At 39.1% G+C, this 27,307-nt stretch overlaps 1 protein-coding gene across 5 annotated transcripts in view; it reads right to left on the bottom strand.

Annotated features, from left to right (window-relative positions):
• LOC127456258 (SH3 and multiple ankyrin repeat domains protein 3-like) overlaps window positions 1-27,307 on the bottom strand; it is a 333,686-nt gene that overhangs the window by 235,454 nt on the left and 70,925 nt on the right. The window contains exon 1 of one of the 5 annotated variants that reach the window (XM_051724664.1): window positions 25,746-25,875. The exons of the other annotated variants lie outside the window; for them this stretch is intronic. Coding sequence (XP_051580624.1) covers window positions 25,746-25,835 — 90 coding nt within the window. The 5' untranslated portion in view covers window positions 25,836-25,875. Of the gene's footprint in view, window positions 1-25,745; window positions 25,876-27,307 lie in introns of those variants that run through there. 5 annotated transcript variants of the gene reach the window in all.

Here is a 27,307-nt window from a genome sequence, read left to right as displayed (position 1 = left end):
CGCTGCCATCTCACTTGACGCCGAAAAGGCGTTTGATATGGTAGAATGGGATTATCTTTTTAAGATTTTGGAAACGTATGGGTTCGGGAGTACATTTATTGGTTGGATTAAGTTACTTTATAGACACCCTGTAGCAGCGGTACAAACAAATGGATTAATTTCAGATTATTTTACTCTGGATAAGGGCACTCGGCAGGGCTGCCCTCTTTCCCCATTATTGTTCTGTCTTGCCCTGGAAACATTAGCAACCGTGATAAGAAAGGAGGATGATTTTCCAGGGGTGACTGCGGGAGGTGTGGCGCATAAGCTTCTGCTTTACGCAGATGATATTTTATTATTTGTCTCTGAACCTATTAGATCTATGCCTTGCCTCCACAGAATTATTAATTCCTTTTCCAAGTTCTCAGGATACAAAGTCAATTGGTCTAAATCCGAAGCTTTGGCGCTGACAGCGTACTGCCCAGAAATGTCTTTCCAGCCGGGCGCCTTCCAGTGGCCCAAACAGGGCATTAAGTATTTGGGGATTTTATTCCCAGCAAATTTGTCTGATTTAGTTAGAGTTAATTTTGACCCTTTAATAAAACGGTTTTCGAGCGATGTGGGCAGGTGGGCTTCATTACATTTATCGATGATTGGGAAGATTAATGTTATTAAAATAAATTGTATTCCAAAATTCAATTACTTACTGAAGTCTCTCCCTGTAGATGTCCCCCTCTCTTATTTCAAGCAATATGATAGCATAGCGAAGTCCTTTGTTTGGAATGGTAAGCGCCCCAGGTTAAATTTCAATAAGTTACATAGAGCGATTGACAGTGGTGGGTTAGGCCTACCCAAGATTTTGTTTTATTATTATGCGTTCGGTCTTAGACATTTGGCTCATTGGTTGCTTCCACCTGTGAGAGCCCCTCCCTGGTTTTGTATTGAAAAGGAAGTTTTTGCTCCTATCTCGCCACTGCAAAGCCTTTCGATCAAACTAGCCGGAGAGGTTAAGTCGCACCCTGTTATTTTGCATTTGCACTCGATATGGACAAAAGTGTCCAGAGTGTTTAATTCGGATATTTATTTAAACATAGCCTCGAGCATATGGCTGATCCCTAAACTATGTATTAATAAGTCCCCTTTTTGTTGGTCAGATTGGATTGTGAGGGGGGTTAATGCACTTGGTGACCTATATGAGGGTGGAGTATTAAGACCTTTTGAAAATTTGGTTCAACATTTTGGCATTCCCAGATCTCACTTTTATAAGTATTTACAGCTTCGCCACCTACTCTGCACTGTTTTTGGGAGTGGCACACACCCCCCTAAAGCGGCAGGTGCTTTGGGAGGGGTGATTGCTAATTTGGAAAAGGCCATGAAGCATCAGTTTATAACTCCCTACTAATTCAGTGTCTGGGGGATGGAGCCTTGACTTCCCTCAAGAGAGTATGGGAAAAAGATTTGAATTTGGTATTGGAGGATGGAGTGTGGACTAAGATTCTTAAAAATGTCAAGTCTGTATCTAGAGATGCAAGGGTTCGCCTTATGCAATTTAAGATTCTACATAGATTTTATTGGACCCCCTCTAGATTATATAGGCTTGGTCTTAAAGACACACCCACTTGCTGGCGATGCCAATCAGAAGTTGGAGACACAACCCATGTCTTTTGGGGGTGTGTTAAGATCCAGCAGTTTTGGTTGCAGGTACAGAGTTATTTGTGTGATGTTTTGAACATTCAGGTTTTGCTTTGTCCCAGACTCTGTATTTTGGGTGATGGGGCGGTCATGCATTTAGGGGATAATCACATAAAAAATTGGGTTCTGGCAAGTAATTTTAAGGGGTTGGAAGTCAAGTGGAGCACACTCTTTTTCGGAGTGGTGTGTGGAAATGGGGAGGGTAGCTGCATTTGATGAAGCAGTAAGTAGAAGGCATTTTTTATTTTATTTTATTTTATTTATTTTTTTGGATTGTGTGTGTGTTATGTGGGACCACAGGGGTGTTCGTTAGGGGTCAGGGTGGGATTGTATTAGTAGGGTTTAAATGTAAAATGTTGATTCTTTATATATGTGCTGAGTTTTTTACACTGTCATGTGAATCAATAAAAATTTGAATTACAAAAAAGAGTGCAGTACAGGGATCAAGCTTTGCAGCCTCGGACCTTTTCGAAGTTGAGTAGCCCTGCCCTAGAGTTTTCAAACAGAAATGGATTAGTGTGGACGTGGCCTTTATCCCGCATAACATCTCTGTTCTTTTCAAAATCAATCCTATACTTTAAATCCCTTTACAAACAAATAAAAAAGTGTAACATATGATAATATAGCGCAACAGCCTGGTTCCGGAAGTAAAAACCCCATTTATTTTCTCCATAGGCGAATAGATTTTTAACAATAACTTATAAACCATTAAAGTAATGAGCTCCGAGTTTGTTCATTGATGGTATATGCTTCTGTTGAAGCAATCAGTCTGTGTTTAATTGCAGAATTCCTGATGAAAAATTACACTGCCCATGATCCTGAAGAGATACATCCACCAATCAGAGAATCTCGGCAAACAAAGTGCGCCAAAAGAGCTCTGCATCGACCGCCCACTCCCATGACGCACTGTGAATGACGCAATCGAGTCGCTCACCCTACACTCTCAAACTACTTATATAGTATATTTGTATATATCTTAATTTTTTGGGATATACTTTAAATATATTGTTTCTATACTTCAACAACTTTAAATCAATAGTTTTATCATTCTTCCATTTTTATTTTTTTTTAATACGGTTACATAATACACAATGCATCATTTGCTTCAAATCAAAGTCTGTGATGTTGTGATTCACCTCAGAGCTGGTTGGTTTGGTTCATGGCTTACAACTCTTTTGTGAAGTACTTTATGAAGTCCCTATGAGAAAATACTTCCGGAACAAAGACGGCTGCAAAAGTGGGCAGGCACTGTTGCGCCTTATAATAGTGCTTATATTAAGGGTCAGCCGGTTAATGGCCCGGCTGATTATCGATCTGATATTCATAATTTTTCTAATCATCGGAATCGTTATTTTGTCTGATCTGATTGCTGATAAATTTTAAAATGTTCTCTGTTGGCTCTGATGCCACCACATCGCTCTGAAAGGTTACTGCTTGTAGACTGGCTCAATATCTCGCCCACAGTATTATCGGATTGGTTATATGCAGGGGCGGACTGGCCATAGGAAGAACCAGGACTTTTCCCGGTGGGCCAGCCGCGAAACGGGGCCGAACGGCGAACCCCCCAAAGTTGCAAGACGAAGATGCATCACTGTGAGGACAAGCTGTTTTCAAAGGTAAGAATGCAGATACTGAAGTTGCAATAAGCATCACAATACTCTATGCCAGCGGTCACCAATTAGCAAACCTGCGAAACATCATGACAACGGTTGCCCCATTTCACCGTTTCTACACTTTAGGTTAGCAGTGTGACAAAACAACAGAGCTGTATACACCAAAAGCGCACCGGGGCGTAGATAGCACTGATCTTTCAACACTATATCCTTGAATATTTTTCTCTAGCACCAAACATGCTTCATTAATCCGTTCTCGCTACGCACGCGTTGTCTCTCTCCACCTGCCCGTGAAATGAGGCTCGCATTGTAGAGCTGCAGAGGCGGTTATTTTAATGACAGTAGACCGTAGCAGAGAAAAACAGTGAGAAGCAATATAGATGGATACCGGAATCTTTCGCTAAAACACACTTAGAAAACGAAAATGAATGTCAGATATGACTCTGACGGTTCAGCTAAGCAAGGTTTGTGACAGGACAATATATTGTGGTTCCAGAGCGCCTTTAGACGAGAAACTATTTTTGTGTTTTTTTCAATCTAAAATGAGCTTTATTAATCAACATGTTTAGACCCTATTGATAACAAACAACATTTTGTGAAAATTAATGATTGACCAAAACTTTGAATTCCCTGCTTATGATAGTCAGCCCATTCATGCTTAACTATAGCTATAACTATAACAGTATTTTTAAGCTGCACTATTTAGATGTATATTTTTTGTTTGTTTTTGGTAGATTTGCATTTTAAGACTTTTACATATATTTTCACTCAGGGGTTATCTTTCCTATGTATATATAAATGGTAGAAGATCCCCAATAGTCCACTACTTTGGTTGTCTTTGGGCCACAATGTACTCATTCTTGCCCAGTCCTTAAGAGACTTATTGACTCTTGATTTAAAATTAAAATTTTTACTGCAAATGTATATCGACCCCAAATATCTGTTATCAGTCTCCATTATTACTAATAATTGCTATAGGTATCGGCCCTGAAAAAAGCATATTGGTCAACCCCTAGCTCATAGTGCGCCCCCTGAAGGAAAAGCAACTGATAGGAAACAGTTATTAGCTTGAACCCGACACATTTTGTCCCACACATCATCTCTCTCTTTTCAAAAAAATAAATAAAATAAAATAAAGCAAATCTGTACTTTAATCATAATAATAATAATACAGCACAAAAAATAACAATTGGAAATTACACAAAGAGCCAACCCCAAAACCATCCATACAGTACATTGCATACAGTCATGTTGCTAATCAGTACACAACACTCATATCCTACAGTGCATTAGCACATAACAATATGAACACAAGTCATGCTGAAGCGAACAGATGTAGTTCCCTTCCCCCCACAGTCACAGTCAGGCTGTGTGTTGTACCACTCAATATGGGTTAGGCCAGTGTCAGTGCCCGTGGGGCAATTTTTACCACATCACTAAACTAAGTAACCCACACAGAGCAAGACTTCAGCGATGCTGGCAACAGAAGTCATTTTCACAGTTCCCTTCCACTAAACCTGCTATCATCAGAAAAAAGGACATTTCCTGGCATAGGTTTAACTGTATATTATTTAAGAGCCTAGTCCACAGTTTTGGGGTTTAAATGCATGCTGGTATGAAGCATGTAGGAACATGATAGAGGCATGCATGAGAGAGAGAGAGAGAGAGAGAGAGAGAGAGAGAGATAGAAAAAAATGAAACAAATGGAAAAATGATTGATAAATAGGGAAAGAGGTGGGGAAGTGATGAAATGCCAGAGAGAAGGATTGAAAAGAAAATGAAAAACGACAGGAAAAGACGAGTATGGTAAATAAGGTATCAAGAAGACGGAAAAGAAGAAAGGAGTGAATTAGCGGTGATGAAAAGAGAATAATGCCGGGCTGAGGATAAACTCATTTTCACACATTCATGAACTGGAACGTAAACACGGATGTGTCTCTGCTGCACAATACTCAAATGAGCAGATTTATCAAAGTGTTTGATACAGGTTTAAATCCCCACATAAACAATCTCACAGACACAATCTGAGATTAAAACCTGCAACAACTTAATTTTGAACTTGCCAGATGGCTTGGCGAATCACAGCAGTTGTCAAATAGCAGAGCTGCTGAATTTTGCGCGTAGAGCGAAATTAAATATCATTTGTCAGAGGATCTCGTCACAGAGGTGCAGATAGTTAGTGAGCCTGAACTTTAGGGAATATTCTGGGTTATTTTTATACTGAAACATACTGTATGCAATCATCCTTTTAAGGTGCGACTACTTTTCTAGGTGGAGGAACTTATTGCTCGTTACAGTCTAAGTTCATATGGATGGAGTTTGTTCCATTTTGGCCACGTCCATACTAATACGTTTATGTTTGAAAATGCATCAATTTCGCTATGTTTAAGCCTCTCATCCACACTAAACCGGCGGTTTCCTCTACGAAAAATGCTCTCCATTACCACATACTTTGGAAAACAATGCTGTTAGAAAACTAAAAAAAAAAGGAGTTTCCAAACTTTTAGTGTGGACATGGCCTTAAACATTACTTTACAGATAAATACACCACATCCCTATAAGGTATCCCTGCATGACTACCATGCAAAAGTAAACATGATTTATTTTTTTGGTTGGTCATGGCATGAATAAAAAAAATATATATATATATAACTTTACAAAAATTGGTAATCGATTCTACTGTACATGAGTCCCGAGATATAATGTGTTTTTTTGCTTATTCATGTACGTTCATAATGCATTAATTAATGTTAATGTAACTTTTAATGTAAAAATGAAATAGTATATGCAGTAATCAACATTAACCAACATTAAAGTATTGTTCAATGTTATTCCATGCCAACTAATATATTTAACTATGTTAAAAAATACAACCTTATTGTAAAGTGTCTACCATTTAAGTGTTTTTTATTTACAGAATGTGGTTATACTTTTAAAACAGTGATAGTTGCATATCTTGTATATTTGTGGTGATGTGCACTTGCTTGCTGAGAATCCATTATGAATGTATTTACAAATGTATACTCAAAAAATATACCTTTGTGAAGGTACATGATGCATCGTACTGTAAATGTTGGCAATCACGTGCATGACATCAGCATTAGTTGTGCAAATGTTGACTATTATGATTATTAGCACACACTGACCTTTTAGATCCAAGTGCTAATATGCCGTGTCAAATTAGTGCATTTGGCAAGCTTAATTGCTGTGTTGGTTACGGACAATATTATACAATCATGCCAAAAGAACAGAGAAGATGTCTGCTCTGATTAATGTATGACATGTGTAAAGGGTTCCAGGGGTCATACGTGTGTAACAGATGCTTTTGAGATGCAGTTAGAATGTGTGTATGTAATTAACTTTATTGGTTATTACTCGTTAAGTGTTATGTGTGTTCCTTTGGGCCATTGGGAGTCTGTTCCAGTTATACAGCCAGATTCATAAATAACAAACTTCATATTAACACCTCATGGACAAATGTGATACATTGTTTGTATTAGGCAGCTTGAGTGTGTGTGTGTGTGTGTGTGTGTGTTATACACATGTGCACAGACATTCCTTATTCATAACCATCATTTAGCTCCTCTTAATTTGAGTTGTGTTACCATGGTAACCTAACGGCAACACATCACTCACCGTAACAGCTCATGTTCGGTTGCCATGGCTGACTTTTCATTCATTGAGTCCACACGCGCATGCACACACACACACACACACACACACACACACACACACACACACACACACACACACACACACACACAAACTTGTTTTTATATCATTTTGGGGACTCTCCAGACATACTTATAATTACTATCCCCTAACTCTAACCCTACCCCTAAACCTAACCCTCACAGAAAGCTTTTTGCATTTTTACATTAAAAAAATAAATTAATAAATAAAAAAACATCGTTTAGTATGTTTAATAAGCCATTTCACTCATGGGGACCGCTGGCTGGGCCAGTTTTATTATCCTTGTGGGGACATTTGGTCCCCACAATGTAATATAAACATGTACACACACACACACACACACACACACACACACACACACACACAGCTACAACTCCACTGTGCAATTTTGTATAACAACAAAACATTGCTTCTGATTAGAGGTGGACAGTGTGTTTCACAGTGTCACACCAAATTATGATTTCACAGTATGAAGAATTTTATATCATGGTAAATGTAAACATCATAGTCAGGGTCAGACATTAAAAAGGGCTTGGGGCAAATACATCACCGGAAGTAAAAAATAAATAATACAAAAAAAATCCTCCAAATTCAAAATGTAATGTAAAGTAATTAAATCCTCTGTGTTTTATTTATTTATTTATTTATTTGGTAACATCTGATTTCTTAGTATTTTATTCTAGGCCTATAAATATTATTGCATAAAATATAAAATATATTTATTCACATTCAAAATTAATGTTAATAAATAGATGAAACTGAAATATTTGACATATAAGAACTACATAATATTTTATTTTTATATGATTAAAAAACATATGCCTTAATAATTAAAGGGGGGGGACTGTTGATATTTTATACATCAAATGGTAATGCCTATTTTTGCATACTTTAGGAAAATCAAATAAATCAAAGAAAGGTAATCTAACTTTTTTTTTTTTTTTTTGCTTTAAATTATTTACACAAAACGTGATGGACTCTAAACAGAAAAGAAAAGTCAGGAATCAGTCCACATTGTCACACTTTTGTTAAAACAAAATATTAAAAACAGTAAAACTATTATTATAAAATGGATCGTTATAAATCTAAATTCTGATTGGATGAGACACATTTGAAGCTGTTGTAAAATAGCTGAAATAAACACACCTGTGATGACACATCAGCTGAATTCTATATTCAAGGAATATTGTGAGTTCAGTTCATGTAAAGTCTACAGCTGAATAATGTTGATTATCAAAAAATAAAATAAATAAATAAATAATAATAATAATAATATATATATATATATATATATATATATATATATATATATATATATATATATATATATATATATATATATACGTATATACATATTTCTTTTTTTTTTAATGACTGCTACAGTGAGGCACTTGAAATTGAATGGGGAAAGTCCATTAACTTAAAATATGCACTGTTTTAGCCACAAGATAGGAAACATTATAAAAGTTATGATTTTAGTGTGATAAAAGTGCTTAACGGGATTACCAGCGTTACACCAACATGACAATGAAGTTGTAATATCAGATATTACTTTACACAGATAAGGTTAGTAAGCGATTTTATGAGACTAAATTCATGTTAACTTGAATAATGTTTACATCTTGTGGCTATCCACCTTATTCCTGGAGGTATTACTGGGGAAACGGATATGGGATGAACTTCCGCCAGAAGTCATTCTGTAGCATTTGCTAATGTAGGCAGCGGTCATTTAGACCCCATTTTCAGCTGGTATTAGGATGTGATTCTGAAGATCTGATTAAAAGTGATCAGCACTATATACAGGTGTAAATGGGGTGCAAAACCTTTTGTGATCGAGGTAGTCAAAAATGCATTTGAAACGCTGTAAACACTGTCCGGGATGCAGCGAAGTGCCACTCCTTATCTGTCAATCAACCGCTGCGCTAAATCAAGAGTTTAAACTGTTCATTACTCTGGTGACACATGGCTTTAAAAGGAAAAATTGGATAAAGAGATTAAATATACATGTACGAGTTCTTTACGGATCTTCTTCAGTGTCTTCGTGTGCACTTACAATCGATGAAACTTCAGCTGTAGCTGGTGCACCATTTTTCCATGCTGCTTTGTCGTTTGTGAAATGTTTCTGGTTTATTAATTTATGATGTAGTGATAATATATGCCACCATGAAACCCTCCCCTCAAAAACCAATCACATGTGCTCACAGGAGATGCATTTGTGCGACCAACAGCGATGTGTCTCATCTGACCACATGTGATCGGATCACCCGAGATACATCTTAATACTGTGATGATGTCCATTAATTACAATACCTGTTGTTCTACAAGAATCCAGTAGATGGCACTGTGTTACAGCAAATGTTACAAATGGTTCGACAAACAGACGTACAAGACCAACATGTAATGTGCGATCAGTCAATAAACAGAGACATGTTGAGATGTGAGTCAAAAAGTGAGTCATTTTATATTGAATCATCGAACAAAACAAATACCAGCTATAAACTAAGTCTTAGCGAGTACTGTTTTCAAGGTTCGAGTGACAATTCTTGATCTTAAGTCTTCTGAGATCTCTTTTTTTGCGAGGTATGGTCAACGTCAGCAGATGCTTCTTGTGAATAGCAAACTCAAAATATTTTAGTGTTTTTTATAAGACAAAGAAGCTCTAACCCGCACCTCCAATCTCGTTTCATTAACTGGATGCCAGGTTTGCCAACGCCTGACTCTAATTAGCTTTTGTTGACATCATTAGCCCAGGGGTTCACATACTTTTTCCAACCTACACTGTGAATGTTTGATGATGTATTCAATGTGTACAAGAACAAAACAATAATGTTTGTGTTATTAGTTAACACAGATTATGTTTGTTCATTATTGCATCTTAGATGAAGATCAAACCAGATTTTAAGACAAATATATACATAAATGCAGGTAAATCCAAAGGGTTCACATACTTTTTTTTGCCACTGTTTGTATGAAAATCTCTATATTTATGAAACAGTCTATTATCAAACTACCACTTAGGTGGTACTAACAGCCACATATGGCATTGTAACAAATATGTTGTGATTAAATAATATTCTATTCATCTTTATGAATAAGATGATGTGACTTCTTAAGCAGTCAAAGCATGTAAAAGCATGCTGAAGTTACTGTAACAAAGAGTGGCCAAATCACACAATTATATGCAAGATCTCTGATACAACTCATTCTGATACTACTGTAATCTGTAAGTATGCTATTAAAGTGCATCTGAAAAGACTTTGTGCCATTATCAGCTGTGTTTTGTTGTTCCTCTTGATGTCTATCTTGAAGTTAGAGATGGTATCATTAAAACAAGTGCATATGCAGCATCGACTACAAGAAAAACTGAGAAAGAATGACTTAAAGTGACAGTCTGACCTCAATGGCTGGATGACGGATGGCTTTCTCTTTCTCTGTTCTCAGCATAATGATAGAATTCTAGAGCATTCTACCAAAGCATACTGCTGTTTAAAGCCTGCTGACCGCAACTGACCACTGTCTCGACAACTATGCCAGCCACAGCCACCTCCCCCCGCCCCGACACACACACACACACACACTTACCTGTTGACAAATCTGTCGCTTCACATACCACAACCACAGTTCACAGTAGTGTACAATAGAATGACTACACTACCCATAATGTCCCTGTGTTTATTAATTTCTGACAGAACAATGGACATTAATGCATTGAATTTCAGTATGTCAATATAGCAGGTAAAAATCAAGGGGTTAGGGTTTGGCTGGTTAGCTTCAGTAGATAGAAACCCTGCTGGCAGACGGCATAACTACAACATTATGTGGGCAAAATAAATGTTTCTTCATCATCAGCTATTCAAAAGCAGCAATGCATTATGACTAGATAACACTTTTTGCAAGCAAAATCAAAATCAAATGTTTTTTTTATTATATATTATATCATGATATTATAGTAGATGCACCACTGACCAATTTTTGAAAGGGCTCTTAAAAGCAAAAAATGAACCTTTATTTTTGCAAGGAGTTCCAATATATGGGTCAATGATGTGACTTATTTATTGTCCAGATCAAAAATACATTAAAAATTAAATTCACACAAAACAATTATTTGAAAAAGCCTGTAATATGACAAACATATTAAAGTCATTGTGATATTATTTTCTGGTGCTTAAAGTAAAACATTTCTAAGGGGTGTCTGCCTTGAGAAAAAATAAAAAAATAAAAAAATAAAATCTAAGTTTTGTGCACTCATGTTTATTAAATGATGAAGGAAAGTATTTTAATCTTTAACTTGATGGTGACATTTTTAAATGCTATAGAAAATGCTGAAAAGGAAATGTTTTAAAAAAAAAAGCATGGTCAAAATAAACACAAAGATAACATGACTTCTCAGACAAACTTTTTTGTCAATGACACACTAGTAACATGACATTTAAGTGACTGGCTAAAATAAAAAGTCTCCGGAAATGTGCCAGCCAAACAACTGCCATTGAGATGAATGGGCATGCTAACATACAGCTTTCCCCTGGTTTTCCAGACCTCCTCACTTAAAATCAACTAATTACCTCATTTTTTTGTAATTCACAGTTATCAGTGGCTAAAAACACTGACTCTTATGTTTGTTACATTGTCACAGATTAAAAGGTGAGGTGATAAAGAGGTGTGGAATGACTGATGTGGCACAGGTTTATGGTCTAACAGCAGTGAAATCAGGACGGTGTAAACAGGGTTTGTCTACAGTCATGACACTGATGTGATTTATAAATATGAAGCTATTCACTGCAGCCATAAAGCTGAACTCCCTCACTCAACATAATGCTGACTTCAGCTTTCAATATACACATAAACACATGAATATTATGAGTGTGTGTGTGTGTGTGAGAGAGAGAGAGAGAGAGAGAGAGAGAGAGAGAGAGAGAGAGAGAGAGAGAGTGTTTGTAGAAATGTGAGGAATGCCTTCCATCATCAGATCACGGACAGACCAAAAGAAAGAGAAAAGGTTGAGTCAGCACTGCCATCCATGTGCCTCTGACAGCTCCAACCAGCAGAGCATGGCATGGCCAAAATACATCCACCACTCTCCAGAATGTGCTTTCTTTTGCCCATAATATATCCAGCACAACACATTAACTCCTCACACTTCCCATAATGTAATTCATACCCAGTAAACCTATAAATTTAACACTTTCGAAAATAACGTCCATAATAGACTTTATCTTACCCGATATATTTCCAACACAGTAAATAATGTTGCCTATACAGTGCATCCGGAAAGTATTCACAGCGCTTCACTTTTTCCACATTTTGTTGTGTTACAGCCTTATTGCAAAATGGATTAAATTCATTATTTTCCTCAAAATTCTACAAACAATACCCCATAATGACAACGTGAAAGAAGTTTGTTTGAAATCTTTGCAAATTTATTAAAAATAAAAAACTAAAAAAAAGAAATCACATGTACACAAGTATTCACAGCCTTTGCCATGACACTCAAAATTGAGCTCATGTGCATCCTGTTTCCACTGATCATCCTTGAGATGTTTTTACAACTTGATTGGAGTCCACCTGTGGTAAATTCAGTTGATTGGACATGATTTGGAAAGGCACACACCTGTCTATATAAGGTCCCACAGTTAACAGTGCATGTCAGAGCACAAACCAAGCCATGAAGTCCAAGGAATTGTCTGTAGACCTCCGAGACAGGATTGTATCGAGGCACAGATCTGGGGAAGGGTACAGAAACATTTCTGCAGCATTGAAGGTCCCAATGAGCACAGTGGCCTCCAACATCCATAAATGGAAGAAGTTTGGAACCACCAGGACTCAGAAAGGCCTTAGTCAGGGAGGTGACCAAGAACCCGATGGTCACTCTGACAGAGCTCCAGCATTTCTCTGTGGAGAGAGGAGAACCTTCCAGAAGAACAACCATCTCTGCAGCACTCCACCAATCAGGCCTGTATGGTAGAGTGGCCAGACGGAAGCCACTCCTCAGTAAAAGGCACATGACAGCCTGCCTGGAGGACTCTCAGACCATGAGAAACAAAGATTGAACTCCTTGGCCTGAATGGCAAGCGTCATGTCTGGAGGAAACCAGGCACCGCTCATCACCTGGCCAATACCATCCCTACAGTGAAGCATGGTGGTGGCAGCAACATGCTGTGGGAATGTTTTTCAGCGGCAGGAACTGGGAGATTAGTCAGGATCGAGGGAAAGATGAATGCAGCAATGTACAGAGACATCCTTGATGAAAACCTGCTCCAGAGTGCTCTGGACCTCAGACTGGGGCGAAGGTTCATCATCCAACAGGACAACGACCCTAAGCACACAGCCAAGATAACAAAGGAGCGGCTCAGGGACAACTCTGAGAATGTCCTTGAGTGGCCCAGCCAGAGCCCAGACTTGAACCTGATTGAACATCTCTGGAGAGATCTGAAAATGGCTGTGCACCGACGCTCTCCATCCAACCTGATGGAGCTTGAGAGGTCCTGCAAAGAAGAATGGGAGAAACTGCCCAAAAATAGGTGTGCCAAGCTTGCAGCATCATACTCAAAAAGACTTGAGGCTGTAATTGGTGCCAAAAGGTGCTTCAGCAAAGTATTGAGCAAAGGCTGTGAATACTTATGTACATGTGACTTTTTCGTTTTTTATTTTTAATAAATTTGCAATGATTTCAAACAAACTTCTTTCACGTTGTCATTATGGGGTATTGTTTGTAGAATTTTGAGGAAAATAATGAATTTAATCCATTTTGGAATAAGGCTGTAACATAACAAAATGTGGAAAAAGTGAAGCGCTGTGAATACTTTCTGGATGCACTGTATCTAATATATATATATGTACCCTCACTGTCAACATAACTCATAATGTAACTCACAAAACTCATTATTCATACAAATGAATATAATAGTATATTACTATAGTCAATACATACAGTATATAGTCAGTAATACTATTATATTACTCAAGGGTATCAGTATAATAGACCTGATCATATTTCCCACATCATTCAAAACTCATGAAATAACAACTTTTTATATCTTCACGACAGACCAAAATACCACACATCCCATAATAAAGACACATATCCCCACAATATGTTTTCCTTTGCTCATAATATACCCAACACAACCCATAAACTCCCCATACACTTCAAATAATATTATTCACCTTACTCAATATATTCGTAATATTCTGTTCTCTTCCCATATTATACTTGACGTTACCAAAAATATATATCTAACACTGTCCTTATTAGTCCCTTCACTTCTCATAATATACTTCACCATAACCAACATAATATACAACTCTGTCCTTAATACTGCCTACAGCTACAATAGTGTACTTCACCTTATTCCCTACATTTCCCATAATACGCAGTACTTTAATTTGCCAAACATATATTCAACAATGTCCATAATATTCCCTAAATGTCCCATAATACACAGTACTTACTCTTGCCCAATATACTGTATATCCAACAGTGTCCATAATATTCCCTACACTTCCCATAATATATTTCACGTTACCTAATATAAAATATATCCAACAGTGTCAATAATACTCACTACACTTCCCATAATATACTTCACTTTACCTAATATACAGTATATCCAACAGTGTCCATGAGACAAAAGATCCAAGTGCGGAGAACAATGATCAGTTTACTTAAACACAGCTAGGCTGGTAAAGCTTTGAGAAGGGAACCCGGTACCGACTGCAGCTGGAGATGGATGGTGTGTTCGTAGGCTTGTGTGCGTAGTGGAAATGTAATGTAGGTCCTCAAGGAATCCTCTGTAGAGTAGTATGTTCATAGGCTTGTGTGCGTAGTGGTCGTATGTGGAGCAGATCCAGTGCAGTGAAGTATTACTGAGGGGAACTCAGGAGAAGCGTCAAGAGAGGCGAGGCAACAGACTAGAAGGTAACCACAATCCCAGCGCACACAGCGCAGATTGGCAACCAATACACAGAACACAATACAGGATATACTAAGGCAGAGGGAGAGAGTGGTAAGTAACAAGACTCAAACCTCAATCGAGCGACGAACACAAAATAGGGCGAGGTAGATATAGCCAGGGAATTAATGCCGATCAGGTGCCTCTCGCTCAAGGATCCCATGTCAACGCTGATTACGCGAGCCAGAAACACCTGAATCAATAGAGAGAACATGTTACCACAAACTGAAACAAACCAGTGGACTCACCATAATGAAAATGGAACCGATTGATGAGGGCGTGGTCCAGAATGTCCCAGGCTGGGACCCAGCATCTCTCCTCAGGATCATAACCTTCCCAGTCTACCAGGTACTTGACCCCTCTGCCCCTGCATCTGAATTTGGGTAACCATTTAATGGAATAAGCCGGGGGGCCCTCCACCAGATGAAGGAGATGGATGAAGACTAGACTGGACAACAGGATTGATACGAGAAACATAGAACACCGGGTGGACACGACTAAGGAAAGGTGGCAAGTTGAGACAGACTGCTACCGGGCTAATGACCTTAATGATGGGAAAAGGCCTGATAAATTTGGGCCCCAGATTATGAGAGGGGAGTCGGAGAGGAATGTCTTTAGTAGACAACCAGACCTTCTGCCCGCAGACATAAGTTGGAGGTTTAGACCTGTGGCGATATGCTGACTTCTTAATACGAACGCCAGTCCGGAGGAGGGCTTCTCTGGTTATCCGCCAGGTATGACAGCACTGTTGGATAAAGGCGTGTGCGGACCTGAGCATCGGGTTCTTAAGCAGGGAACAGAGGGGGCTGGTAACCTAGGCAACACAGGAAAGGTGATAGCCCCATTGACGACGATGGAGAGGAACTGTGGGCATACTCGACCCAGGCCAAATAAGAGCTCCAAGAAGACGGATTATGGAAAGTGATGCAACGCAGGGTCTTTTCAAGCTCTTGATTCACCCACTTTGCCTGCCCATTAGTCTGGGGATAGAACCCAGAGGACACACTTACAGTAGCCCCCAGCTTTCAGCAGAATTCTGCCCAAAACTGTGACACAAACTGGGGTCCCCTGTCAGAAACCACATTGGCCACCGGGAGGCCATGAATGCAGAAGATGTGATGATAATGACTTCAACCACTGTCTCCCTCACTGAAGGTAATTTGGGGAGGGGAACAAAATGAGCCGCCTTTGAAAAATGGTCCACCACGGTCATGACGACTGTGTTGCCATGGGATGTGGGGAGACATGTGACAAAGTCCATGGCAATGTGGGACCAGGGTCTTGAAGGGACTTACAGCGGTTGGAGGAGCCTGGCCGGAGGCTGACAGAAAGTCTTGTTAGAGGCACAGACAGGGCAAGCAGACAAGTAATGGCAAATGTCCTGCGCTAGCGATGGCCACCAGAATCACTGTCTAATGAGCGCCTGAGTATGAGCAGCCCCTAGATGACAGGCGACGTTGGATGAGTGGCCCCACCGGAGAACGTGCATCCGGACTGACCGAGGAACGAATAATAGACCCGTTGGGCATCCGGCGGGCGAAGTGGTGCTACGCATCGTGGAACGGACTTTAGTCTCAATGTCCCAGGACACCATGCCCACCACCTGGGAGGCGGGGAGGATGGTATCCAGAGAGGTGGTGGAGGTCCTGCCTTCAAAACATCAGGATAGGGCATTGGGCTTTGTGTTTTTGTAGCCCGGATGGTACGATAAAATAAAATCAAAGTGGGTGAAATAAAGCGCCCAACGAGCCTGCCTGGAGTTAATACGTTTAGCTCTGTGTATATCCTTCAAATTCTTGTGGTCAGTCCAGACCACGAAAGGTAACCCCAAACCCCCTAACCAGTGACGGCACTTACCCGAGGCCAACCTGACAGCCAACAACTCCCTATTACCGGCGTCATAATTCTGTTCAGCTGGGGACAGGCAGTGCGAAAAGGCGCACGGATGCACCTTCCCACTGAACCAGTGATGCGAGTTCCGCTAGCTGAGATGCCACCATTTCAAAGCATGGTTGGAAGCAGAGATCTGGTCCTGCTGGCGACCCAAAAACACTCTATTGAGCAAGTGCAGCCCACAGGTTGATCTCCTCCGCTGGATCCATCTTGGCTCGATTGTTCTGTCAGGAAAGATGAGACAAAAGATCCAAGTGCGGAGAACAATGATCTGTTTATTTAACAAACACAGCTAGGCTGGTAAAGCTTCGAGACTGCAGCTGGAGATGGATGGTGTGTTCGTAGGCTTGTGTGCGTAGTGGAAATGTAATGTAGATCCTCGAGGAATCCTCTGTAGAGTAGTATGTTCATAGGCTTTTGTGCGTAGTGGTCGTGTGTGGAGCAGATCCAGTGCAGTGAAGTATTGCTGAGGGGAACCCAGGAAAAGCGTCAAGAGAGGCGAGACAACAGACTAGAAGGTAACCACAATCCCGGCTAACACACAGTATAGACTGGCAGCCAATACACAAAACATGATACAGGATATACTAGGGCAGAAGGAGAGAGTGGTAAGTAACTGGACTCAAACAACAATCGAGCGACGAACACAAAACAAAGTGAGGTAGATATAGCCAGGGAATTAATGATGATCAGCTGGAATGATCAGCGTTACCATAGAAACAATCAAGGATCCCATGGTAACGCTGATTATGCAAGCCAGCGACACCTGAATCAATAGAGAGAACATGTAACCACAAACTGAAACAAACCAGCAGACTCACTGAGACCAAGATAATACTTAACATTACCTAATATATATTCAACAGTGTACATAATATTCCCCATACTTCCCATAATATACTTTTTAATATTATTGCAATGCACATTGAGCACTGCTCATAATGTATCATTATTGGGTCTAATGGCATACAAAACCGAAATGGCCACAACATACAGTATGTTGTTAATGTGACATTTAAATGGGATATGTGCTGTTCGTTATAACGCTATGGAAATTGACAAGCTGGTGGTGAGGTGTCAGTTCTCTGTCTCACAGTGAGTTAGTGTTGAGTTATTGCACCGTTTCCCACCAGAGCGATTCACTTCACGCATGACAGACAGCTCTTTGATAGATCCATTTGTCTTAATGGGACTTCAGGAGTGAGTCCTCCTGGATACAAAAAATAGTGACAAACCTACATATACCCCCCCCATCTCTCTCTCTCTCTCTCTCTCTCTCTCTCTCTCTCTCTCTCTCTCTCTCTCTCTCTCTCTCTCACTCACTCACTCACTCACTCCCTCCCTCTAAATCCACATAATCTGACTCTCTGTCTACAGGTACAGGTAAGAGTAGTTTAAGATCTCATAGATGCAGTTTATTGATAAACACAGGTCCATTAACCTCTGACTAATGCACAGAAAGAGAGAGAGAGAGAGAGAGAGAGAGAGACAGAGATAAAAGAGGGAGGGAGAGCTCTAACAGTTTGTACTGGATTGAGATCATTTAATAACCATGTGCATTGATTTGCATAATCCCAATTTAATGACAAATATTTCTTAAACATGCCACAGGCTAATGCTATTTTATTTTTGATGTAAATGAAAACGAGGTTGTGAGGAATAGGTGTACTGTTCGTTCAAAACACGAGCAGAACAAATTTCTGTGTAAAACGTTTGTAAAACCATTCTTACGAAATTGTGACATGACCATTTTATGTGAAATATTGATAAAACCATTCATATGCAAGCTGTCGTATGCAGAATACTGTATGTAAATTGTTGCATGACAAATTTCTGTCTACATAGTTCATAAAAGAATTATAGCATAAAGTGTCACCTCAATGGGCCTTATGCACAAAACACGAGCAGAATAAATCTGAGTAAATATTCATAATACAGCAATTTATGTAAGAATGCTTTTGTTTCCGAACAATTCACAGAAATTAATAATGAGACAATTTAAGTGAAAAACATATTTTAAGAATGATCTACACAGTACTTGTTTGGCTGTGTTTCATGAATGAGGCCCAACATTTCATACTAATCTAGTTTTTTGTCAATTGAAAATTTGTGAAATTAAGCATTTTCAATGTTTTTGTTTGCTGGAAAATCGACTCCCATGTTACCCTCAAAACACCCAACATGAGCTTAATTCACTAAACGATAGTGAGCCTTACACATCAGTTCTTATGCTCTAAAAGAGAGACAGGGAGATAACGAGTATGTTTGTGTCTTATATTTGTGGCTAAAGTGCACAAACAGAAAATAGCAATTGTCTTAAGGAAAGGAGGTTCTCCCTTTTATGTCTTGTGTGTTATGGTCATTTAATTATAGGGAGCAGAAAGCAAGCTCTTTAAAAATGCATTAGAAAGGTAGTATGTACTTCCTGCCTGGTGTTCTGCAGTCATATTACCATTATAGAACAATTCCAGCTTTATGAATGTTGCATTTGCATGGTGCATACAAAGTCACTCAAATGTTGAGGCTACTGGTTCATACGCAGCTAGCTTGTTTCACAAACAAGACATCATCCTAAATGTATGATCTTTAAAACAGCAATTATGAAAATTAAATATGTTTATAATTGATCAAGAAAGGCATGCTGTTTAATTTGCTTTACATAACTGAGCTTGCTTGCTTAACATTGTTATAAAGTACTGTATGTGTACATTCAATAATTAAATAAAATAATAACTGCATGTAAAAAAAATAATGTCTGTGGCAGATATCTTTACTTACATGTCTAAATTTTGTAAGTCCAACTGAGTCACATGTTTTGCTATAGGCGGTGTCCCGTGGCTGTTTCAGAGATTGAAGTGAAAGCACGGCGTTATGGTAATAAAAAAAATAATTGCATCAACAACAGTGTAGTTAACGTTTGCCAACTATGACCTCTGTGGAACAGTCACTTTTTTCATAGTCTAATAAAGATTGTCTGTTTTTATTTGACCGGTTTAATTTCTTTGGTGCTGAAATGTATTTGACAGGTTTTATGTTTTGAGTGTTTACACTCTCCTTTTTTATTTTATTTGAAAGAAAGCAACAGTTTGTCTTATTTCAGTGTGATCCTTTCCAATCATTCTAAAAACTAAGTGACAAAAGGTGGTTTTACATGGTTCATTGTAGCCACGGGTTTCATATTTTCAATGGGAGAAAGGATGGCTTGGTGCTCCATCAAAAAAATAAAAAAATTAAAATGTATGACATAGTATAGTACTCCATTAGGACAGTATAATATAATGTAGTACAGTGGTTTAGTATAGTGAGTATAGTATAGTCCATTTTTGTATATTATAGTATGGTATAGTGTAGTTTAGTGTAGTAAAGTTCAGTATAAACTATATAAAAGTATAAAAGTAGTACAGTGTAAAATAATACAGTACAGATTAGTGTAGTATGGTATAGTGTAGTTTAGTGCAGCATAGTACAGTTTAAACCAGTGTAGTATAGTATAGTGTAGTAAAGTGTAGGATTTTGTAGTATAGTAAGTATAAACTAGTGTAGTACAGTATAATGTAATGTAGTTCAGAACAGTGTAATAAAAGTTAGTATAGTGTAGTGTACTTTAGAGTAGTATAGTACAATATAAACTAGAGTAGTGCAGTATAAACTAATGTAGTATAGCATAGTGTAGTATACTGAGTATAGTATAGTAAAGTTTAGTATATTGTAGTATAATGTAGTCTATTGTAGTATAGTACAGTATAAACTAGTGTAGTACAGTATAATGTAATGTATTAAAGTACAGTGTAGTTAAGTGTAGTATTTTTTAATATAGTATAGTGTTGTTTAGTGTAGTATAGTACAGTAAAAACTAGTGTAGAACATTATAATATAATGTAGTAAAGTACAGGGAAGTATACTGATTATAGTATAGTGTAGTACAGTATAGTGTAGTATAGTGAGTATACTATAATACAGTATAGTGTAGTAAAGTTTAGTATATTGTATTATAGTATAGAGTAGTTTAGTGTAGTATAGTACAGTATAAACTAGTGTAGTACAGAATAATGTATTGTAGTACAGTACAGTGTAGTGTAGTATAGTATAGTGTAGTATTTTGTAGCATAGTATTGTGTAGGTTAGTGTAGTATAGTACAGTATAAACTAGTGAAGTGCAGTATGATGTAATGTAGTACAGTATAGTGTTGTACAGTGATTAGTATAATATCACTGTATCACTGTGCATGAGTGATTTTGAATGGTTAAATAATAATGAAGAAATAAAGGTGTGTGCATGTGTGTGTGAGTATATTGTCAGCAGCTGATGTGTAAGTACTCAGTGGCTGTACTGAGCTTTACTCTGGTTTAATTAGGTCATGTAATGGCAAGCCTGAGGGCAGGTCCTATAAAAGTGTCCCGGGACAGTTCAGAGGATGGAACACTATTCAAATCCTATTTGCACTGAATCCAAAAAGCAGCCTTTTTTTTTTCTCCCCTTTTCTCCCCAATTTGGCATGCCCAGTTCCCAATGCGCTCTATGTCCTCGTGGTGGCGTAGTGACTCGCCTCAATCCAGGTGGCGGTGGACAAATCTCAGTTGCCTCCACATCTGAGACAGTCAATCTGTGCATCTTAACACATGGCTTGTTGAGCGCATTACAGCGGAGACCTAGCACATGTGGAGGCTTCATGCTATTCTCCGCGGCATCCACGCACAACTCACCACTCACCCCACCGAGAGCGAGAACCACATTATATTGACCAAGAGGAGGTTACCCCATGTGACTCTACCCTCCCTAGCAACCGGGCCAATTGGTTGCTTAGGAAGCCTGACTGGAGTCACTCATCACACCCTGGATTCGAACTTGTGACTCCAGGTGTGGTAGTCAGCATATTTACTTGCTGAGCTACTCAGGCCTCCTTTTTTACATTATATTGATATTAAGACGTTTTATAAAAACAAATTGCAGTATATGTGTGAAGGCTATTTTTTTCCCAAAAAACACAAATCTTACTCTTAAAGTTCTCCTAAAGCATCATAGAAAACGGAAAAAAAATTATGCTATGGAATGAGGCTATAAAACTCTGTTTGTAACATCTTGTATTTACCATTTAGGATTTCAAAGACCATGGGTATAAAAAAACGGACTCTCTTAATAGCCAGAAGCCCACATTCACCTTATGTGGTCTTACCTTACCTGCTCTATGTGTCCCTAAAATAACGAGTCACCTGAACATCACCACACTGTTTACCCTAACCTGTCATTCCTGTGCCTGTCTACACCTCCACATCCCATCTGATCTGTCTGATCGCTCCGTTGCGCAACACAATGCTCCGGCTGCCACTCAGAGTCCTCGTTAAATCTCCAGTTACTTCACAGAATCAAGAGATTACGCATCACAGCTGGTGTCATCTCCATCAAGACCGCAGATCAACATGATGTCAAATCCACAAGCAGGTACCATACATGATCAGAATTCCAGGCATGGCATTAAAAGAAGTAACAAGCAACCACAAAAATGGCAAAAAATGGGAGAATACATAGGAAATGCTTGATGCACTGAATCTCAATTATTGTACAGTACTTGCTCAAACAGTAACACACATATACAGGAGTCTTTTATCAGCATGTGTTCAGTGTAGCGTGCGATGTCGAGATAGCAGTCAAGAGTGTGTGTACACCGAAGCACTGGCTTTCCAGTTGAAGAAAGTCTTTATGTCTCCTATCAGCCCAGGGCTCAAGAATAGGGATTGTCCAATTGCCTTAGGGGGCCGGGCATGCGTGTTTCGTTATCACTATATTTTACACCATGCAAATGCAAACATTTGGATTTCAAATTGTGCTGATTTGGTAACATTTTCTAGCTGCCTAAGGCTCAGTTAAATTTACCCTTGCACAGTGAAATATAGTCATCTCAATGGGAGTCTGCACAATCAATAAATCTGCCTGATGGACTTCCGATGGCATAATTTCCCAACATGAATTCCGCATAGGGTTCAATTATGGTGAACTTAAACATGCAATTTCGCAGTGCTGATCAACATAAAGTTGCTTGGTTTAGCAGTGACCTCTGTGTGTGCAGTGCTTCGTAATTTGCTACACTGAATATTCGCAAAGTACGACAAAATTATTTTAGCAATGAGTTACTTTTTGGTCCAAGTAATGAAGTAACTTCAGTCTCCCAGAGTAAAAAGTGCAGCATATAAAAAGATACTGCTTGAAAAGTCATTATGTGCAAGTTTCAGGCCACGTCCAAACTAATCCGTTTTCTTTGAAAATCCTGTTTTCAGATTTCTAGCACCATCGCTCTCCAAAGTATGTGGTAATAGAAAGCGTTTTCGAGGAGGGGGGCCTGGGTAGCTCAGTGATAAAGACGCTGGCTACCACCCCTGGAGTTCGCTAGCTCAAATCCCAGGGTGTGCTGAGTGACTCAAGCCAGGTCTCCTAAGCAGCCAAATTGGCCCAGTTGCTAGGAAGGGTACAGTCACATGGGGTAACCTCCTCGTGGTCGCTATAATGTGGTTTGCTCTCGGTGGGGCACGTGGTGAGTTGTGCGTGAAGCCTCCACACGCGCTATGTCTCCGTGGTAACGCGGTCAACGAGCCACGTGATAAGATGTGCGGATTGACGGTCTCAGACGCGGAGGCAACTGAGATTCGTCCTCCACCACCCGGATTGAGGCGAGTCACTACTCCACCACGAGGACTTAGAGCGCACTGGGAATTGGACATTCCAAATTGGGAGAAAAAGGGGAGAAAAAAAAGAAAAAGCGTTTTCAAAACACTGTTTTTAGTGGAGGAAAAACTATGTTATGTTGTAGACGAAAGGGTTAAACGCTAAATTACTGTGTTTTAAATATTGCTGTTAGTTGATTAAAAATTTAAATTGCGATTTTTCATAGTCAATTGTGAATAATCATAGATTTTGAAATTGCTGAAATTTGACCCTTTCCTGTAAAAGTGCTATTATTTCCTTCTTAGTAAAGAAAACAAAATGCTTTATTAACATTATGAAATTAACTAAAAAAGTACCAATTCAAGTAACACTAAATGTTTCACTATTTAATTAAGTCTATTTGGAAGCTTGAATAATTGAAAAAAACTAATCCTCACATATGTTGCATATTCATTGTAATAGGAATTAAATGTCTTAAACTGTCATCCTCCACAATATTAATCTGCCGGTAGACTGTGGCTATCTGCTTTGCTACAGCAATCGTGCAGCCACATTCACAATTTGTGTCAGGGTGTCAACGCCAGCGTCAAGCACCGCTATGAACGTGCTTCTGCGGTAATTAATTTGTGTGTTACAGAGGCTGCAAAGTACTTGATTTCTGTCTAAAGTCCCATCTGGGCTGGTTTTGTAGAACAAATAGCACTAAGAGGTCCTTTCTCCATCACTTGATCACCGACACGGAATCGCTGTTCTGCGTGTGTGTTGTAGTTATTGTGCATTTCAGGCCACATCCACACTAATCCGTTTTCTTTCTAAAACTCAATTTTCAATTTCCTAAGGTTATCGTTTTCCAAAGATTGCTGTAATGGAGAGCACATTCAAAACGATCCATTTTTGGTGGGGAAAAAAAAACGTAATTCTAGTGTAGACGAAAGGCGTAAATGTAGCAAAATTATTGTGTTTTCAGACAAAAACATATTAGTGCGGATGTGGCCATAGACTCAGACAGCTTGGCAAGCAGTTATTGCGCATTTCAGGCCACATCCACACTAATCCGTTTTTATTCGAAAACTCAGTTTTTTAGTTTCCTAACATTAGCGTTTTCCCAAGTATATGTTAATGGAGAGCTTTTCGAAATGCTCAATTTTCGGTGCAGGAAAACACGCTTCTAATCTAAACAAAAGGCTTAAACGTAGTAAAACTATTGTGTTTTCAGACAAAAATATATTAGTACGAAAAAAACTAAAAGCTACTTGGCATGTAATTATTTCAGGCCACATCCATGCTGATTTGTTTTCCTTCTAAAAAAAAAAGTCAGTTTCCTAAAGTTATCATTTTCCAATCATTGCGGTAATGGAGAGTGCTTTTTTTGGTGCAGGAAATCATCATTCTAGTGTGGACAAAAGGCGCTAACGTAGCAACATTTTCAGATGAAAACATATTAGTGCGGACTGCTTGACACGTAGTTTTTGCGTTCTTCAGGTCACAACCAAACTAAAACATTTTTGTTTGAAAAACTCAGCTTTCAGTTTACTAAGGTTATCGTTTCCAAATTACGCAGTAATGGAGAGCGTTTTCTAAATGATCCATTTTCGGTGGAAGCAAAAGCATTCTAGTGTGGATGAAAATTATTGTGATTTTAGACGAAAACATGGTTAGTGTGGACATGGCCTCAGACTACTTTAGGAAACTTTGTTACCAGTTTCCTAATGTCATCGTTTCCCAAAGTAAGCAGTAATGGAGAGCGTTTTTTAAATGCTCTGTTTTCGGTGGAAGTAAACATAGTTTTAGTGTGGACAAAAGGCATAAACGTATCAAAATCATTGCGTTTTCAAACAAAAACATATAAGTGTGGTTCACAGCTCAAAGGAAATGTAACCAAGCCTTTAGAAGCATCAGTTATGCTTTGCATCATATGCCAATGTTTTCCAGCAAAAAGAGTGAGTATGCATTTATAGCCATCTTAAAGTTACATTATAGCTTTGTTTTATGAAAAATATAAGCAGCAATCATCCTTATTGTTGAGCCCTGTGGCCAGTTCTCTCTCTCTGCCCTGCAATAAACTGCCTCACACATTTAAAAGGAAGTTACTCTGTATATTTCCACCACATACACACTCACACTGATGGAATGCAATGCAATACGAATACACTCTCTCACACACACACACTCGCACAACATGATGGAGTAAATCAAGAGCCTAACCGGCAAGCAGACAAACGTTGAGGACAGACACAGAGAGAGGTGTGAAAGAAAGAGACGGGATACCTTACTGTTGATTTTGGATTTCTTGGCACCCTTGCGTGGCTTTCTGGTCCTGCGCTCTCTGGCGTCTCTCCTTCCAAGCGCTCCCCCCATCTCCTCTCATCACACACTCATCCCGCTCATGCCCTCTCACCTATCACCCTGTCTTCTCCTCGCCCGCCCATCTCTCTCTCTCTCTCTCTCTCTCTCTCTCTCCACACTCACGTCTCACCGGAGTGCTGTCCACTCTCTCTCTCTCGCATGTGCGTCCAATGTGTGATGAATGGGTGATTTTGGTGGATGCAGCAACGGAGGAGGAGAGGGAGGAGTAAAGGAGTGTTTTAGCAGGAGTAGAAGGAGGTGTTGAGGAGGGGAGGGGCAGATGGTTTGGGGATGAACCAGCTAGAAAAAAGCTCACGTTTGTTCATTCACTCATTTGTTCGCTCTTGCACTCTCGGCAGCAGCAGTGAAAACAAGCGTGTGTGTGTGTGTGTCCCATAGAGAACAGTGATGAAAATGCTCCACACTCTCACTCTCAATGCAGTCGACTGCAGCATGCTCATTGACTGGAATGGATGCGACTACGACTGCATTAAGCTCCACCTCCTGGCTAATGAGATTGGTTAGGGACACACTGGAGTGGCATTCTACTTTTTCTCTCTCTCTTTGATGTCCGTGGTGGGACAATGGGATTGGTTGATTAAATGATCGTGCATTCAGACCGCTTGGAAATAAAACAAGACAATGGTTGGACAGTATGTGTGTTATCGCTCTTTTTTTGAATGGCAATGAGACTTGAAACTCAAAGCTTGTGCACACAATCACACCATTACAGATCACTGCAGTGGTGACAATACGTAACAACATAATGTACCAGCTGTTTGCTGCAGCATTCTTACTTACACAGACACTGCATTATATGAATGGCATATATGAACATGGCAATCGCACTCTGATCGGCTCCAAAACATTCATTCTCCAACCGATTGCAAACCAACTATGGAGCAGTTCGCTTGTGGTGAGATTGCAATCTGACCCAACGGAGCAAAGAACCAAACAAAATCCCAATAAAAACCATGAACATACCTGATGGATCTTTGGAGAAGACATACTGTATGAACATTAGTACATCACTGTAATTCATAATCAAAATGTGCATATAGCCTTTTGGTGACTATATTAGACATCATTGCATGTTTTATCATTTCTGAGGTAATTTTAGTACGATCAGTAGGAAGGCGTCAGCAACATTTCGACAGACGTGGCTTCACTCTGCTGTTTGTGTGTGTGTGTGTGTGTGCGTGCGAGAGCGATAGAGCGAGCTCTCTGAAAGTGAAAACAGGCACTTTTCAATGCAGAAATAATGCAAAAGCAACCATGACAGATAAAAATAACCATGACATAAATTTTACAACTCATATCATCCGTGTGTCGGATAATGTGAATTTCCAGCATTACCTCAGACTGGAATGCGCTGTACCATGCAGCGACGTTTTGCATAAGTGTGACATAAATAATACTTAAATTTTTGTAACAGTTTTCAGTTGTTACATGTATATTATTCCATTTACATTTATTCATTTGGC

This window comes from Myxocyprinus asiaticus, chromosome 18 (assembly GCF_019703515.2).
Source record: "Myxocyprinus asiaticus isolate MX2 ecotype Aquarium Trade chromosome 18, UBuf_Myxa_2, whole genome shotgun sequence".
NCBI classification, from domain to species: Eukaryota; Metazoa; Chordata; class Actinopteri; order Cypriniformes; family Catostomidae; genus Myxocyprinus; species Myxocyprinus asiaticus.
Note: the sequence above shows the minus strand (reverse complement) of the source record. Positions and strands in the feature narration are given on the sequence as shown.